The sequence below is a fragment of the Copidosoma floridanum genome, unplaced genomic scaffold, assembly GCF_036245765.1.
Source record: "Copidosoma floridanum isolate Cflo_tuat_1 unplaced genomic scaffold, Cflo_Japanese_pri ptg000017l, whole genome shotgun sequence".
In the NCBI taxonomy this organism is placed as follows: Eukaryota; Metazoa; Arthropoda; class Insecta; order Hymenoptera; family Encyrtidae; genus Copidosoma; species Copidosoma floridanum.
The window spans coordinates 5345825-5365603 of record NW_028321894.1 but is presented as its reverse complement, the minus strand read 5'-3'; the positions used below and the strand labels follow the sequence as shown (position 1 = coordinate 5365603).

Genomic DNA, 19779 nt, shown 5'->3' with positions numbered 1-19779 from the left:
TTGCAAGATACGAAAAATTTTACCAGATATGTAAATTACGGATTTTTATTAAAACAATATACTATATAATACGTAGTGAAATAAAGCATTAAAACTTCATTCATTTCTAAAGGAAAAAAAGAACCGATTATTAAAAATACGTAAACAGTACCTACCTGTTGACATTTTTAGATAATGAACTAACTATGTTTTTCTTTAGGAGTAGAATTCAAAGACGATATACTTAGCACAGAACCACGTGAAAAAAAAAAAATTTTCTAGCTTCTGAGGTGTAAACAAGGCCAGGTCCTATGCGAATCTGGAAGATTCTTTGAGTCCGCAGGGTAGTTCAGGATCCCAACGACTATTGGTGCTAAGAGTGCGTAGACAGTGACCAACCTTGCTTACTTATTGTAATATTAATGCAATAAGTAATATATTACTTATCATAAGACTTCACAATGTTTTTATAGATAACAAGTAAAGCGACGATTTTTGGCTGAAAATTCTTCGTTACATTTTTTTGTGTATTTTTACTGTCATATAAAGTTCTAGGTAGAATAATTATAAAACGTTGTTATTCTTAGTTCAAAAATTCTTTCCACTTATGATGTACCACCTCGTCAATGTTAGTTATTTTAGGACTTAGATCGCTATAAATAATGTAAGATAACGAATTTCTGGCTATCAAACCGTACACTCTCTTAGTCAAATAGAAAAAAGGAATTATACCTTCACTAGACATAAAATAGTTTATTGTTCAAATTGTTGGCATGTTTGACGTTATCATACGAATAATTACCGTTGTTTAAAAATCCTGAATTGAATAGAGGACTGTCATAGAAGCATTTGTAAACTGCATCTATGTTTATGGCGCAAGAATCTTAAAATCCAGGAAGCTTAAAATCAGGGTAGGCTGATTTTTGCAGTAGTTAAAGTCAACTTACAGATAGTTTTGGGCATGGTAAAATTCTAAATAAATAAATAAAAGCATAACCAAACTTGACCTGCATGCTTAGCATGAGAATTTCAAAGTTCAGCAAGCTACGCACTTAAGGATCAGAGTCATCTAATGTTGCTTTAAAGATTAGGCATAGGGTTTGATTGCAAATTTTTAGAAAAGGTTCGAAGTGATTTTGTTGTTAAGTTCAGGTATACAAGAATTTTACGACCTTAGTTTTTGACAAAAAAACCTTGTACATTAGTAAATCTACAAAAATTTTCAGAGTAATGCGATTGAAACATGTACTTGCAACACCTTGATCCAGAATAGATACTACTCAATAGGTTATCTATTTCTATGTATTAATCAACCATTTTAAACCTGTATTTAATCAATACATTGTTTAACCATGCTTTTTAACTTAAAAGATGTAAACCAAATATTATATTCACTGATTATTTGTTTGAAGCCACAATTTTAATAAATTTGAAAGACTCTAATATACAACGGATCTTTATTCGCAACCAGATTTTCAAGATTTTGTTTAAACAAATGTAATTGACCAATAAATAAAGAGACTGGATGATGAAAGTCAAACTTGTAGCACATTCCTTTAACATATTATTAACATCGTTTATAGTAACGTTAAAAATTTGCAATAAAAAAGTGTTGATAAGTGGTGTGGTATCTATGACATATTATACTATTAAAAAACAATTTTTTCACTCACAAGTACTTATGCATGGTAGCCTCTGTGCTGGTTAGCTCATTTATCTATGCTGCCAGCCTCTTTGATAATGTTGCAGGATTAGGAAAATTCTAACAGGAAACTACGAGAAAATAGAAATAATGTCATAAGGTACTATGGTACACTTCTTCTCAGGATATACATAATTTTTTAAAGCTTTTTTTTACATTTTTTAGAACAGAATATTCTTCAGATGCAAAAATTACGAAGTATACTTAGCTATATTGGCATTAGAAAAAACAATACATGGTTTCTCCACAATGATAAAATCTCCTAGTCTAATGTCCTCAGCAGCATTAATAATTACATGAGGAAGGCTACTTTTTTTTGTCAGATTCTTTCACTCTACTGATTGCTTCCTCAAAGTTATTCTGAGAGTCTGGTTAACCAGCCAATTTTAAGAGTTGAGCCTTACGATAGTATAACTCGATCTCTCACAGCTCATTACCCGTTATCTTGAGGTCCTTATCAACGTATCTTGTATGCAGTAGCTGATTTTCTGATCTGTACAAAAACTTTAAAAAAAAAGCATATATTTTGCTTATGCAAGAGCCAGGTCTTGCGTCTTGACGGGAGCCAAAGCGACGCTTGTCGAGTAAAAATCCAGCGTTTTCTGGTGTTGCTTAACTGTATGCTTAGAAATTGTGTTGGGTTGATGGTTGATCCTATTCATAGCTTTTTTGGACAATGGATTTTTCTTGGAGATAGTAGAAATCTGCAGCAGAATTTTTTACTTTTCTTAGACCAGAATGTGCAGCTGCTGTCTTTAGGTGTGTATCGTTTCTCTTATTATAATGTATGGCGCTCTTGCTGAGATATTAATGATACCTTAAAAAATGATGAACAAATAATTAAAAAATGAATAATAAGCACTTGGGTATTAACTAACTATGCCACATCGTGGACCATCAGGTAAGCTTTTCAGAGCACATTAAACTGTGTGTGTCCATGTACAAATACAAATAACTTATGAAACTAGCAGATAGTTGCTGCAAACTCAGGTTATTCTGAGTGCATACATTTTTACTGGAAAAATATACGCTTGCCTCAGCACCTAAGCGTTTACTCTTTAATACACAGTATGTTAGCCTAAACAACTGCATCATTAACGTTAAAATGATGAGAATCCTCACATGTTAACGATAAGTACCTGGATTTGCTCCAAATTAAATCCTGTCAGTTGCTGCTGCTGGCATTTGAGATTTGACACTGTTTGACTAAAAAATAAAGTGAGGCGCCATCTGTGGCTAAATAATTTTAACTAGTTATGTTTATATAGTCTAGCCTAACCAACATATATAAATTAGACACATATATATAGGTGACATAATTAACTTCATCTGTTTAACGTTTCAAAAAATAACTACTCACTACAAAAAATGAGCGGAAAAGCAAGCACTCTATTTTTCAGGCACTGCACTAGGGCACTCAACTTATTCATTTGTTAATTTAAATAAGTTCTTACAAACAATGTAAGATAAAAAAAGTTAAATAAAAATGTACTACTTTTTTCCTTATGTTTCCAATCTCGGAAGTTACGCGCTCTTGTATATTCACATCAAATCACTTATTAAAGTCTGTTGTCTACAAAATAGCTTCTTTTTTATACTAAGGTACTTCGAAACTTTATTCTTAAGGCCTGGTTTTTGTTCTCTTGCTGATTTTAAGAGTGCAGCTTTATTTTCGAAAACCTTGACTGCTGCTGTTAATTTTATCTGCTGCTCTAATACAACCGACTGGCTTTTAAGCTATCTGAATATAATCTGAAGCTTTCTGAAGACGTTATTAAGACAGCTTAAAAGCCAGTCGGTTATATTAGAGCATATATAGATTTTATTGAATATTAAGTGGACGTTGCTCTACATAATTAAGACTTTAAAAGGACTGCCTTAAGTGCAGTTGAAACGTTGTCAACTGAATAAAAGACTGAACAGTAAGACCTTGGAGTTTATTAATTCTTCATTTAGTAAGTTGTTGGTATGATTGCCAAGAATTGCCAATTAGGTCAGTCGCCTAGTCATTAAAATGTGGTACAGTAGGACTTAAAATATGTTTGAAATTGTGTCAGAATAGAAGACTTGGCAATAAAAGAAAAAAGACATATGAATTAAATTTACTAAAACAGTCACATGATGACTTATATTTTCTTTATACTTATAAAATAACGAGTGAATGTATATTATTCAACTTCTTATTCACATTCAAATTATTTTCTTTGTTCTTAAAATTTAGTCTTTTTCTTTTCTTTTATTTGCATCCATAGCTTTCTTTACTTGAGTGGTGGTTAAACGATTTTCTTCTAATTTTTTGACTTGTTCAGTGACTTGCAATTGTTCCTTTATCATTTGAAACATCTCACCCATCCTTATTTTCAATTTCTGCTGTTTAAGCAGAAGTTAACTCTCATTTATTTTTCTCTTTTATTGGACACTCCTCGAATTTTTTAGGTAAGGGCTGAATAGACAAAAGTGACTGCTGCTGCTGCTGCTTCTGCTGCAATGATGTAGCAAGTTCTACTTGCAATGTTGGTAATGATGGTTCAGATTTTTTTACCAGTGATGGCCGTGCTGAGACTAGTAAGAACATAGAAAAGGTGGTATTGGAGCTGTTTGTAATAAACGTGATGTCAATGATAAAAAGGTGGCGATGGTTGCTTGAAAAGCTCCATGCAATTCATGATATACAAGATAATAAGAATATGTCTCCTGTTTATATTTTTTATTGTAGGCTATTCTCGATGTACATATTTTATTTTTATTAGCACAGATACTACTGCATCTATTTTTTCTTCTGACGAATCAAGGTTCTGACAAAATAGTTTGTTTTCATAAGCTACCATGAATGGCTATCTGATTAAAGCGTTGCCACTAGTGGTGGTAGTGAAACAAAATTTTTGCTAAATTGGTCAATGACGTATTCAAGTAAAACTGGCATCTAATCTGTTAAAATTTAAAGACATTTTTGAGTTCAAAATAAATGTTGTCTTAGAAGCAAATACTAATAAAAATTCTAAAAAGTTATGAAAGATAACTTTTTCTAATTGTTTGATCTCAAACATCTATTGTCACGCTTGGGAGTTCGATGGACGCGATGAAACGACTGTGCGATGGCACGATCTCTGGTTTAGCTTGGCTCAGCTTGGCTCGGCTCAGCTCTCTGTCTTTTTCTTGGCACTCTTACTGCAACCCCTCTCTTGTTTGTTAAGTGTACTACCCGTGTACATATATAGCTATATACAAGAGTGTATGATAATTAAATATAATATATGTATTGTACAAATAGCATACACATACGTACGCATATATGATACATATTATATGGTTTACACGTGTAAAAAAAGTTTTCGAATCATACTGACTCCATGAATCGAATTCTATCTCTCGGATTGATAGTCCAGGACCTAATCGATTGTGCTATGCAGCAAGCCGATTCAATCTTTGTTCTTATTGTTTATGTGTTCTAACCAAGAAATTTCTGAATTAAAAATTTTATCTATGATTGGAAATTTTTTATATTATACACAATTGCACCTGAAAATTTCAAGAGAAATAGTTATGATTATTTTTGAGGGGTCTAATAATGTCAAAATTATGTAAGAGCTCGCTTTGCTCCGATCTTTTAACGGTCTGATGTACAAGAGAAATAAAAATACCAGCATGTAGAACGAAAAATTTTCTATTAATAAGCACTTTAAACTTTGTTTTGACTATAGTAAAATGTTAAGAAAAAAGTGAAAAAGGCATTTTTGCAGTACCTGTAAATGTAAGTGAGATGGAAAAAGCCATTGATCGCCTGCTGTCATGCTCGCTCTCTTACTATTGTACTCATACAGGACTACAGGTAGGCCTTTTACATTGTTTTTCTTAATATTTTGTGCATGTAGAATATGACTCAATAACATTAGAATTATTGTCATTTTTTCTTACATTTTTTTCGGTGGACAGCATTATTTTAAAATCTCAATAGTTGACCATAATGCAAAATTTTTCTATGTTTCTTTGGTTGTGTTTATTCAAACTCTTTCTTAACTTATCTTTAATAAAGACGCAACCTTACGAAATTCGTGCTCGCCCGCAACTATGCACAGTTAACAGGTATTTAAATCTGAAAAGAGACATAGAGACAGAGAGAGTAATTCACGCGAACATTTTTTAAACTAATGTATGTACCTTTGTGTAGGTAGGCAGTGTGGATACTCTTTACCTTGTATTATTGTTCTTTCTTGTTCTCGTTGTTTATATGTTAATAAACTAAAGAAAACAGAAACACAACTTGCTTTTTCCTAATTTATAGCATTTACTGATACAAATACAAATTCATAAGAAAAGAATTTTTTTAATACAAAAATATAAAATGGAGATTTGTGTTTTGCAGATCTCTTGGGCTGCAAAAAAAGCTTGGAGTCAATGCCATTTATCGGACAAAAACTTTTTTTTTATCATAGGCAATCAAATACTACTGAGTTTAATAAGATATTTTTCAACATTTCACATCTGTAATGGGTCCCACGACCCACACCTGGTTTTTTTTTTTCTTATACTAATGCGTCTTCTACCAATGAATGGTAACCCTTGATACTAAATTTTCTATTAACAGCCAAAATTTTTTCAAATGATGCCTCAGTATTTTCCTGATTATCGTATGGCTATAAAAAAAAAGCTGCGTATGTTAGTAAACATTTGTAAGCAATGCTCACCTTATCTTACCATAGTATAAGAAATAGCTTTTCTTGTATATTCGCAAAAATTTAAAAAATTACTGAACCAATCAACTCAAAATTTTTACAGAAGTTTAATAACAACTTTTTATATGTCATAGATTATTTAAAATAACAATAACTTTAATAGAACTATTTTTATACTATGAATAAGAAATAACAGCAAAGCCGCTTTAAAAGAAAGTTTTAGCTTTTAACCACTACAACACGAGTTGTTATATTTTTGTTCTAACTTGACAATGTTACTGAACTGCACCTGCAATTAGTTTTATGGAGTTATTTTAACGAGTAAAAGTTTGTAGTAGGCTTCCATAGTGTGTTACACGGATATCAAAACGTAGTTGATGTTGAGTGATGACTCGTTTCATAAAGTTTTATATCTTGTAAGATTTTAATCATTTCTAAGCGTTTATGCTGTACAAAAAATTTTTACTTACATATATATAGTAGAGTTGCAAGAACCTGATATTCAGTTTTACCCCTTTCACGAAACACTTGCGTACGATTGTTACCCCCTCCACCGTAACATCGGTTAAGTCACAGCAGGGTCCATTTAAGAGGGTGCTTTTGGGTTCTCGGGTCAGTCAGTTCCTCACCCCTCAACCAGTGGTACTCAGGAGCAATCTGACTAGGAACCTTAAGAAATAATTGACCACGGTTATTTACCAACACGACTTCTTCTCATGTACCTTGGCCTCTCCATTCTTCCTGGGGGAATCTTGCACACCACACTGTCGGAATCAGCAGCCACTCAGAATCTCGATACCAAGACCTTTTTCAAGTCTCTGGCAGCCACCCAGGATCTCGACGCTGAAACCCTGTAAAGGTTACTCTACTCCGGCACACCCGAGGAAACCTCCAGAGAGCTTCACGCCACGTCCACCGTGAAGCTACCACGGAAGAGGCAGCGTTTGGAGAGGCAGCGAACCCGGTGTAATAACAGAAGACGACAAGTTAAGCCGGCCATATGTCCACGTGGCGTGGTGATTGTTCAACCCACCAACACCCCTTTTTTAGCACACCATCAGAAAGAACACCCCACCCGGGAGGCCCTTGGGTCAAACCGGACCTCCGCGGCGTCGTCCTTGGGTGCGCATGACCGTCTAAGGGAAGTACCCTAAGATTTAGGTGAACCAACAGGGAAGAGGAAGCTGACTCGACCCATACTACGCCTTCCTCCTGCGCGCCCTCCGCACGCCAAGACCCCTCGAGGTCAAATCAAGCTACTCAGGGCACAGTTTCTTAAACTGAGAGACCCTCACAGACTCCGTCAAGTGAGACGAAAGCTGCTTGCGAGGCCTCTGACGATTTTCTGTGGGACCGTCATTTGGCCGTAGCCTGACGCTCCTCAGTACCAATCGGCCCTTCTAAGGGCCATCAATGAGTTTGACGCATTAGTGGGTACCCTTCTGGCCTAACAAAGGAAGAGGCAACCACTGGGGCAGGATCCGCCCCGCAACAAGTGGCGCTCGACGTGGGGCCAGAGTTAAGCAGAAGTTCAGACGAATCCACGGCCGAGCTAGTAAAAAGATGCCAACCAAACGATTACCCATAAGCACACGTTTTTGTTCAAGCAGCAGAACACGAGACAACGCACTTCTGGAAGTGGATAAACACACAGTGGCATTTGCAGCATTAATCCTAAACGTGGGTAACCTGGTACCCCTACTATTGCCTCTCAGCACCCATATAAGCAAGCACAGAATGTCGGCAGAGCCATTCTCACCCAAGCTACAAGTCACGCAAGTAGTCGAACAACAGATTAATCCAACTCATTCGCAGACTCCGAGAAAAGTGATGGCCAATAACCAGCAAATACCTGCCGCATTTCAAAACTGGGAGGCCTTTGTACAGGCGTTATTCATGCACCGCTCGCCGCTTTCAGAGTTCTAGGGCTGTGACCACGGGGATCCCGCGGCATACCTTACTCATTGCAATGAATACATTGTGGCCTTCAATATACCAGAAGGTCAACGTGTCAGCACAATCGAAAAGGGGCTTAAAGGGGAAGCTGAGAATGGTGGCAGTGCTACCGCAGTATGGGAGTCGAGTGGGCTCGCTTCCAAAAACTCTTAAACAACTGATTTGAAAACCTGTCAATAAAGGGGGCTCTAGTAGCACAACTATACGGCACAAGACAAGGAGAAAGAGAGACCATCGGCCCGTTTTTACAACACAAGTACATGCTGTACTAGCGCGTCCGGCCAGACAAACCTGAAGTAACACGTGTAGGAACACTCCTTAATTTATTATCTCCAAACATCAGAAGAGCCTTGAGAGCATACACCTTTGCAGACTTTGCAGAACTCCTCACGAAAGCCTTAGAAGTCGAACGAGACGAGGAAGAAGAAGTGGTGACAAATAAGAAGGCAAGGAAAGACGCTCAAGATGATAAACTAAAGGGCAATACGAATAAAAAGACTAGCCAGGACTCTCCTAAATGTTGGTACTGTCCTGACTACCACCTTTACCAAGATTGCCCAGTGCTGAAGAACCGGCGAAATCATTCGGAAAACTGGAGAGAGGCGAGGAAATCACCGGCGGCTCTTACCCAGCCAATGGACGGCCGGCAATAAATCAATTTAACGTTGGCAGTCCTCTCCTTCCTTAAGTAACTGTTAACATGGGAGAGGAAGACATTCTGGCAGTATTGGATATGGCTGTAACTCAAAACTATATTAGCCAAAAACACGTTTTTTTAACGACCACTGTACAAGCAAACAAACACGAGGCAAATTTGGCAGCCCATGGATCTAAAATGACAATTACTGGAAAGACGAAGATTAGTTGTCTTATATTGGGAAGGCAGTTTGAGATGCAGGTCCTTATAGCCCCGGAGCTAAGGAGCTCTCTTATTCTTGGTTTAAATTGGCTCAAACAAGAGGACACTATTATCGACTTCACACGGAGGGTGCCCTATTTTGGACACAACGTCAGGCTTACAGTACCATTTGCTAGACAACCACTACATCACTCCATACCTGACATCTCCAACCTACATCTCGATCACGAGTATCCTAAACAGTATTTGGATACCTTCTGCAACATTATACAGGAACACGCTAAGGTCTTCGCCCCTATAGGGGGCATACCACCATAAACCAAAATTATAGCACACAGCATAAGAATGATGACCCAACAACCATTCCGACTTCCAAACTACAACTACTCAGAGGAAAAAAAAAGGCAAATTGACGAACAAGTCCGCGAAATGCTGCGTGCTGGGATTATTGAGCCAAGCACATCCCCATGCAACTGTAATGGTCAAGTAGAAGGATGGGAGATTCCGTTTCTGCATTGACTTTAGGCGACTTAACTCGATTACGGAAGATGTAGCCCAACCCATTCTAAAAATGCAGGACTCACTGAAAGATCTTGGGGAGGCCACGATCCATTCAAAGATAGACCTTGGCTCTGGGTATTGGCAGATTCCCATGGAAGCAGAATCCAAAATCTACACGGCTTTTAGCACACTTTCAAAAGAATGCTATCAGTTTCAGGTCATTTTTTTTGGTCTCAAGGGAGCACCAGGAACGTTCGTCAGGTTCATCATCCAAGAAGTTCTCACTGGATACATCGCCGTCTTCTACAAGGCCTATATGGATGTTATACTGTGGTTCTCAAAGGACTTCCCAACCCACCTGATCCACACTACTAAAGTTCTTAAAAGACTGAGCATACAAAATCTTACGGCAAAAGATACCAAATGCTTCTTTGCAAAGTCATAGATTGAATTCGTAGGTGCCATCGTTCCAGCGGACGGGAACAGCGCCAAACCTGAATATCTAAGCACACTAATGGACGCCCCTGTCCCTATCTCCAAAAAACAACTTCAGTCGTTTGTAGGATCATGCAATTGGTTGCAGGAATACATCCCCAACTTAGCTACCATACTCTCACCTCTCACGGATCTTCTACAATCAAAACGAAGATTTAAATGGACCGCAGCAGCACAAAAATCATATAATGAGCTGAAGTTGGCCCTTTCTTGGCCGCTAAAGCAAGCAAGGCCAAATCCAAAAAAAAGGCTCATTCTGCAAACAGACGCGAAAGCATTGGGCATGGGAGCAGCCTTGTATCATGACCGAGTGGACGGGTGGAAGGATATTATCAGCTACGCCAGCGCAAAATTTAACCCAGCCGAACGGAGGTACCATTGTAACGAACAAGAATGTCTAGCCATTATATGGGCTATAAAACGGTTCCTTCACTATTTGGAAGAAAAACCATTTACACTAAGGACTGACAGAAGATTCCTCCGTGGCTATCAAAGTTCAAGGATACAAGGGACAAGCTTACAAAGTGGGCCTTGTTACTGCAAGAGTTTTCTTTTGTAATAAAACACGTTCTGGGTAAGAATAACGAGCTGCCCGATACCCTGTCGCGTCAACCAGCAGAGGAACATCCAGGTGAACTTGTCAATAAGCACCGGATGTTACCACCACCTTTCCAGGGGGAAGGCCCTACAGCGATGGAGCCAACTGTATACCTCATCAACGATCAAGGCCTCGACAATGAAATAAGAACCTCACAACAGGAGGATAAAATTCGTCAAAGGATCGCCAAACGATTTCTAGGACTATCAAGGAAGATCAAACTAACCCAAAGAGAACGAGGGTTCCTAAAAAAACATCAAATCAGCAACAACACCCTGTGGCACCGCACTTAAGAAGCAGAGCTATGGCAAATAATAGTACCAGAGGCTGCACGAGTCCGAATACTGTACGAATGCCATAATTTAGAAATTTCCGGCCATCCCAGAGCTGATATAACAACTCAAGCCATTCAGAAGCACTACTATTGGCCAGGATTACGGAATGATGCAATAAACCATGTATGCCTTTGCCATATCTGCGCTTGTGCCAAAGGGACAAATTAACCGCAAACAGGGCTCAAACCCCACCAACCCAAGGAACCTTCGGATGCCCTAGCCATCGACCTCATGGGACCTTACACCACCAGCGAAAGGAGAAAGAGGTTCATCCTCATGGTTACTGACCTTTTTTCCAGATGGATAGAAGCGTTTGCCCTCAGCTTATCAGAATCCCGACACATAATGAGAATCCTTACTAATAAGGTTTTCTCGCGTTGGGGATATCCAAGGTATATACTGTCAGATAATGGGCCCTTACATACCGGAAAAAGGTGGCAACAAGCATGCGAACAGTGGCTAGTCATCCCGTGGACAACATCCATATATCACCCTTGTGCAAACCCTACTGAACGAAGAAATCAAGAACTCAAAAAGGAACTTCAGCTTTATTTCCAAGGAAAAAATCACAAGGATTAGTATCTACAACTCCCACGAATTCTATTTCAACTAAGAAGTCGAAAAAACGTAGCCACTGGCCTCACTCCTGGTAGAGTGCTTACGGGTCAGGACATTAAACGTCCAGGGGAGTGTAATCTTCAACCTTCAGCAATACCTGAACCAGCATAGGTGGAGAGAGCCGAACAAGTCGTAAGGAACTAACAAAAATATCAACAAAAGTACGCCGATGATTCAATACCAAGCAGAACATATAACGTAGGCGATCCAGTACATCTACGTACCCATTACCTGTGAAGGGCCTCTGACGGCTTCCACGCTGGATTTGCATCCAAATGGAAGGGACCATACAACATCCAGGGAATAACAAACTCTGTAACATACCTTATAAAAAAAAACGATAACACCGTAAAGGTGCACATTAGCCAGATGAAACCAGCTTACGCCCAGCAGCATCTGGAACATTATCAAATAACCTTTACACCGGACACTGCTAAGGCCCCACACGACGTTAAGCCCACATTTACTACCAAAAAGTCCTCAATCCCTCATCACAACGAAGCACCGAACCAGCCAAGGGGGAACAGTCACAATTCAATACCGGAAGACAGACAACCCATCATCACAGCGCAAGATCCAGAGTCCTTCAGACCTACCAGATATAACCTAAGACCTAGAAATAAGCATAAATTCCACTAACAATTTATGTGAGCTTGGATTGCTCACCACAAAACAAACAATCGCACGCAATCGTTTGGACTCCCGGGAATTTGGTACTTAGTTTTACCCCTTCCACTAAACACTTCCGCACGATTGTTACCCCCTCCACCGTAACATCGGTGAAGTCACAGCAGGGTTCATTTAAAAGGGCGCTTTTGGGGCCTCAGGTCAGTCGGTTCCTAACCACTGTGGCGCATGGTCACTATCGGCCAGCTGGACCTACCAGCTAACGATCGAACCGTCACCCCTTAACCAGCGATACTTAGGAGCAATCTGACTAGGAACCTTAAGAAATAAACGACCACGGTTATTTATGAACACAACTTCTTCTCATTTACCTTGGCCTCTCCATTCTTCCTGGGGGAATCTTGAACACCACACTGATGGAATCAGCAGCCACTCAGGATCTCGATACTGAGACCTTTTTCAAGTCTCTGGCAGCCACCCAGGATCTTGACGCTGGAACCCTGTTAAGGTAACTCTACTCTGGCACACCAGAGAACAACTCTAGAGAGCTTCTCGCCACGTCCACCGTGAAGCTACCACGGAAGAGGCAGCGTTTGGACAGGCAGCGAACCCTGGGTAATACCAGAAGACGACAAGCTAAGCCAGCCATACGTTCACGCAGCGTGGTGATTGTTTCACCCACCAACACCCCCCTTTGGGCACACCATCAGAGAGAACACCCTACCTGAGAGGCCGTTAGGTCAAACAGAACCTCCACGGCATCGTCCTTGGGTGCGCATGACCGTCTAGGGGAAGTTCCCTAAGATTTAGGTGAACCAACAGGGAATAGGTAGCCGACTCGACCCATACTACGCCCCCCTCCTGCAGGCCCTCCGCACGCCGAGACCCTTCGAGGTAGAACCATGCTACTTAGGGCACAGTTACTCGAACTGAGGGACCCTGAGAGACTCCGTCAAGTGAGACGAAAGCTGCTTGCGAGGACTCTGACGATTTCCCGTGGGACCATCATTTGGCCGTAGACTGATGCTCCTCAGTACCAATCGGCCCTTCTTAGGGCCATTAGCGAGTTCGGCGCATTAGTGGGTACCTTTCCGGCCCAACAAAGTAACAGGAAACTACTGGGGCAGGGACCGCCCTGCAACAAACCATTGTCATCGCTCACCGTGAAAAATACTCAACCAGTCTTGCTAAAATTTTGCATACTGATTTTTGAGGCTTTCTAGATGGTCTTAGTTCAGTTTTTATTTAAAAAAAATTAGTTGCAATAAAGAAGCTTTAAGTTTTGCTTAAATATGATAGCTTTTTACTTGAAATAAGTAAGATCTACTAGGTAGCATAGAAAGAAGATTGAATCTACCTGCGATAAAAATAAGTACGTCTGGTCAAAATAACCCCAAGCAAATTTTTGAATATCACAGTCGTTTATCAACAGTGCATGAAACATGAAGCTGGAAGCTTAGCAGCTGAGTAGCCCAGCTATTGATGACACTGTTTTTTAAGGAATACGCGACTTACATCGAACTTTATCCCAAACTACCAAGGTTAACGAGGGCCACCAACAATTAGGCTTTCCGATCGCTAACGTCTTCAGCAACATTCTGGAAGACGTCCAGCAATAGTATAATGTACTTGGGATTTTATGGCCACTTTTTAAGCTAAATTGGTGCCACCAGAGCAGATTTCTGTACAACAGCCAGCCAGGAAAAACAACTCTTCAGATGTTTATGCAGCCTTTTGTAACCCATACAAACAAAAATCAATATCTTTGAAGTACAGGATTGATTGCTTTTTACGCAGTGTTGTAAATATATTTCACAACATAATAATTTTTTTTGTTTCGCATAAATCTTTAATCTAAACTGATAAAAGTCAGACTAATGACCGTGAGACTTACGAAAGCCAGATAAAAAGGGTGGTGCACCTGTAGTAGTTGGGAACAAGAGAAAGGTGAATAGATAGAGAGATGTCTTTAGAGTGTGTGATACGCGATGAAGCCTAGTTCTTCTTTAGAGATATTTTGCTATCCAACGAACATAAAGCTCACTCTTAGGTAATAGTTTCAGGGACCAAACAGCAAGTAGAGAAGATCCAAGTTGGAGCGTTATAGTCAAAGTTCGCTTAACTACGAGGCGTTTGGGATGCGCTAGGATTTGAGTAATATAACCTTGGTTGGACTAAATTTTTATGGATAAAATCGATGAGAAAAATTAGAAACCATATTTTGGGAGTTCCACCAACATGTCTCTATCGCTTTTGATACTGAAATCTGGAGACTCTCAAGTGTTAGTTAAACGTTAATCTGCTCATATTGTTTGTCACTAAAGAGACAACTGACTTTTACTATTCTTTTTTTTTTCTCCTTCCATCGAGTAAATAATGTACAAACTAAGCCTTTCTCTACTAGAATCTTTTTTTTTCACCGTACGCAGCTTTCATATTAGTTCAATCCTTGTACCATGAATGCCTTAAGAAGTAATTTTATTTTTTGAATGTACTAAATCAGAAAACAAGTTAAAATTTGCTTGATTTCTTGGTAAAGTATGTTTAGAAATTTCATGTTCTAGAATAAATTTATACTTTATATGAACATACCAGGAGATTTGAAAGTATTGTTAGATACATCACAGTTTTTTCTTAATAAGACACGATGATTTTTTAACAGCTCCCAAGGGCATTTAGTAAGTCAGCGGGAGCTTCAACTTTATCAATAGCTGTATTACAATAGATTTTAATAAATTATTGATGCTATTACTAATTTTGACGAAAATAATAATGAAAGACTTAAAGCTGGTACTTTGCAACACGATCAAACTGTCAATTTATCATAATTTACTGAGAATTAAGACAAAAATTTGCACCACGTGATTTTTAAAGCCTACCAAGATTCAAGTAGCCTAAGATGCAAGTAAAAAACTAACGTGTTACAGTTTTCAAGCTTCAATTTTTCATGATTTATAATGAATCTAGACTTTACTTATTTCTCAAAGTACCAACTTCAAGTGCTTTCTCTTAATTTTGTGTCCAATTAGTTACAAAATTGATAATAGACGAAAATGTCTCAAGGTAAAGTTGTTGATAAGGTAAGAACTTCCGATGATTTACTCAACGCCCTTGCCTGACAAAACTTGTATTTAATTTTAAGCTTAAAAATTAGAACTTACTTTAAGGATTTTAAAATTAAAAAAAAACGTTTCTAAATTTACAATTACATCGTTACGTATATTGTACAAAAATGACGACATTTGTTTATTTCTGATTATTACAAATGAAAAAATAAACTGAGAGTAAGAGCTCAAAATATTTGTTTTAGTTTAGAAATCGTCAGTGAATTGCTTGACAAACCTCCTTTACTAACTTAACATTTTTTTTTTTCATAAGGACTTCTAAAAAATCTTGTCACTTTATGTTAAATCCGTAGATTGTTTTTTTTAGCTTTGTAATGTTCATGTGCTGAAAATCTGTTCTGTTTTTATAAGAAACATATACAAGAATACATAATCTAGCTAAATTATTGTTATTTTTAATTATGTAAGGCGATCCACACAGTCTTAACTGTAATCTGGCCAAAGACCAAAGTAAATTAAGAAAAATGTTTGATCATCCCTCACCTAGTCAGATTTAAGCTCCAGCTATCTTGGACATTAATAACAAAAATGTCACTTAAACAGCTGAGCTATCAAAGTTTGAAAGTTCAGAAAAAGAAGTTTCTAATGAACTTTAGGAGATTTGAATAAATTAATTTGCATTAGAAAAAAAAAATAATAACAATCATAAAAATATAATTAATAACAGAAACATTTCCTTTTATTGTTCCAGGTAAACTAATTCCATTTATAGAATCCACTGTTTCTTACATATCAGTATTAATTATTCTTGCCATAAGCACCGAGAGATATTATGCCATTTGTAAGCCATTTCAAGCAAGGTTAGATAAGTCTTTAATTATTTTCTTACGTATCTTATTATGTGTTGTTAAGAATTATAAAAGCTGCAAGTTTTGTGTTTCACTGACATTGAAATGGTTCTAATTGTTAGAAGGTCAGAAGATGAAGTACTCCCACATCATTCATTAAAAATATAGGGATTTCTTAAGCAGTTTTATTTTAACATTTTTACTAACAAGGAATGTTTTTTTACAAACAACTCTAAATGCCTTTGAAATTTAAAACATTAAACATTTTTTATTTCTGAGGTAGTAACTTATAGTTTTTTACATTTTTATTTTTGATATGCTTATAAGTATTATTAGACATTTTATAGACTTTAATACTCATAATTATTATCAACTGCAAGTGATTCACTTATATTCACATCATTATTCGACAGAGTTTGAAAAAAAAGAGCATTTTATGATAAGGTACTTTCATAGACTTGCAAAGTTAATTGAATGTGCATTAATACATTGTTTTAAGTAATTACAATTATCAAAGTGCTATTAAGTAAACGAAATACTAGACATGTATGACATAATAAAATTTTTTAGCCAAATAAACTTTTTTATAGACTAGGGGGCTGCACCCCTGCACACTACGTGCGCTAATCTCCAAAATTAAATCAATCATTTATTTTGTATATTTTTAATGAAGAATACAATAATTATATTTACAGTCGTAACACGTTATATTGTAATATTTAACGACTGACAAATTTAATTCACTTTTCACTGATGTATAAAAATCTCACTTTTAAATCTGTCTGCGCTTGATCAGTCTTAGCCAAAACGTACGACAGATAAACTGGTTTTATCACGTGATTCATCGTTTTTTTAAGACAAGATATTCTATTTAATATAAATGTTTTCATAGATATTTGAAGGGAGTGCTAGGAAAATGCAAACTAATGTGTCATAGACACATAATGTTAATAGTGCAGATGTTAATAAATGGTGGTTGATTTTAAAAACTAACGTTCATAGTCTTTACTAAGCTCAGGCTTACACTACACATTTTTTATTATAAGAAGTCTTAGTATCGTATGAAAAATAGAGAGTCTTAGTACCTACTTTAATTCTAAAGTAGTATCTGCCAAAAAAGTAAGTCTTTTTAACTACGGTGACCTTGAGTTATTTTTTCATAGATTAATTAGAAGATGTTTTATAACTTCTTACAACTAATAGTGTTGGCAGAGTATATAATAAAATCTGTTATCCAAAGCTTATTTTATGCCTTATTGTACTCGCATTTTTTTCACGGACGACTTATCTACATGTGTTCTACATTTTATTTGAATAGTAGATAAACTAGGCCGACACCAGCATAAGCTGAATCCAGCACACATTCTACTCCTGCTTACATGGATGACCGTAAGTGAATAGCCATGACTCTATTCGCTTTGAGCATAATTCCAAAATCACGCCTCCACTGGAAACTTTGAGAACGATCGGTCGTTATTAGAAAAGGACAGTTCTATGTATTGATCTCTATATGGTTGTAGAGAAGCGACATTTGAGGGTTAGACACCTGGTGAATGAAGGTAAAAGCTCAATTTCATATTAATTACTTTTTCTAATCACAACCAATTGTTCTCAAAGTGCCCAGCGGGGGCTCAATTTGGGAATCGCGCTGAAAGCGAATACAAGGCGCGAGGGATTGTAAATAGCTTTCTTTTCTCTGGTCAGCTTATGAAAGAGAGAACTTTTTTTGTATGTGTGGATAAGAGTCTCTACCGCACGCCTAATTCTGTTAGGTATTATGAACAAGTGTTACCTTTCTAAGGTAATATATGTACACATCTACAATCTCGTCTACATATTACATACAATACGCTTATTTATCTATTGTTTCATTTTGTAAATTAGAGATAAAAGAATTCAAGATAAAGGTCCTAACCGTACGCTCTTACTAATTAGGTACAAATGGTAATTTTTGATGTGAAACATCTATTGGCGCCCTTGGGGGTATGACTGACGCGATAAAGCGACCCGTGCGATGGCACAATCTCTGGTTCAACTCGTCTTGGCTTGGCTCAGCTTGGCTCTCTATCTCTTTGTCTGTGCTCTTACTGCCACCCCTTTCTTGTATGTAAAGTCTACTACCCGTATATAAAGCTATATATAGAAAAACATGTAATTAATTAATATCATGTGTGTATCGTACATATAAGATATACATACGTACGCTTATATAATACATGATATATATTGTATATGTGTAAAAAAAATTTTCGAATCATACTGACTCCAAGAATCAAATCCAATTCTTTAGATTGGTAGTCCATGACCTACTCAATTGTGCTATGCAGCAAGCCAATCCAATCTCTATTCTTGTTACTTATGGATACGAATCGAAAAACTTTTAAATAAAAAATTGATGTTTACTTGGATTTTTTTTAAATTAGATATAATAATGGTAGCTGATTTCAAAAGAAATACTAACGATTATTTTTTAAGTGGTCAAATAATGTCGAAATTGTATAAAATTGTGTTTTAAAGTTCGTTTTGCTTATATCTTTTAATGGTTTGATGTACAAAAAAAAAAACTACCAGCGTGTAGCGCGAAAAATTTTCTATTAATAAGCACTTTTTATTTTGTTTTGACTGTAGTGAACTGTTAATGAAATGACAAAAGCCTTTTGTGGCAGCACCTGTAAAAGTAAGTGAAATACAGAGAGCCATTGATCGTCTGCTCTAGTGCTCACTCTTTATCTCTCTTTTTCTATTCTTTTCATACAGAGAGGCCTTTTTCATTGCTCTTTCAAATACTCTGCGCTTGTGAAAGGTGATAAATTAATATAATAATTGGTATCTTTTCTTCATTATTTTTAAACACTTTTTTCTCTGTAAACAGTATTATTTTAAAGTGTCAATTTTGGACTATAATCCAAAGCTTTTCCCGGGTCTTCCAATTGCGTTTTTTCACACCTCATCTCAACTACAAACAGTAAACAGGTATCTGAATCCGAAGAGAGAGAGAGACAGAGAAAGTAGTACACACGAACGTTTTTTAAACTAATATATGGACTTATGTGTAGGTATGTAGTAGTACTTAGTATAGATACTCTCTTTCATTTATTATTGTCCTTTCTCGTTCTTGTTGCTTATATGTAAGTGAACAAAAAAAGAATGTAAACATAATTTGCTTTTTCCTAACCCATAATATTCGCTGGCAAAAACACATGTTCATGAATAAATTGTCTTTTTAATATTAAAATATAAAATAAACATTATTGAGAGTCAAAAAACTAAATACTTTTTCTACCTCACAGTTTTTTGAGAGGCTGGTTGGCACTTGGTGAAGAAAATTGGATTAGTCACATACGAGGCATCCATCCGTGGCTACCTTACGTCCCTCCGGCCTTGTTTTGCAGGTTCTTGGGGCCACAAAATAGCCCTGGAGACAAACTTATCTAACAAAAACTACTATGTTCATCATAGATAATTAAAGAGTATCGAGTTTAATAACATATTTTTTAATTTTCCACATCTGTCCTGGGTTCAA

The 19779-nt window shown here is 37.1% G+C and overlaps 1 protein-coding gene across 1 annotated transcript in view; it reads left to right on the top strand.

Annotated features, from left to right (window-relative positions):
• Positions 1-19779, top strand: part of LOC106637831 (growth hormone secretagogue receptor type 1-like) — a 491009-nt gene that overhangs the window by 79515 nt on the left and 391715 nt on the right. Inside the window, exon 3 of the mRNA XM_089592447.1 lies at positions 16160-16268. Coding sequence (XP_089448573.1) covers positions 16160-16268 — 109 coding nt within the window. The remainder of the gene's footprint in view (positions 1-16159; positions 16269-19779) is intronic.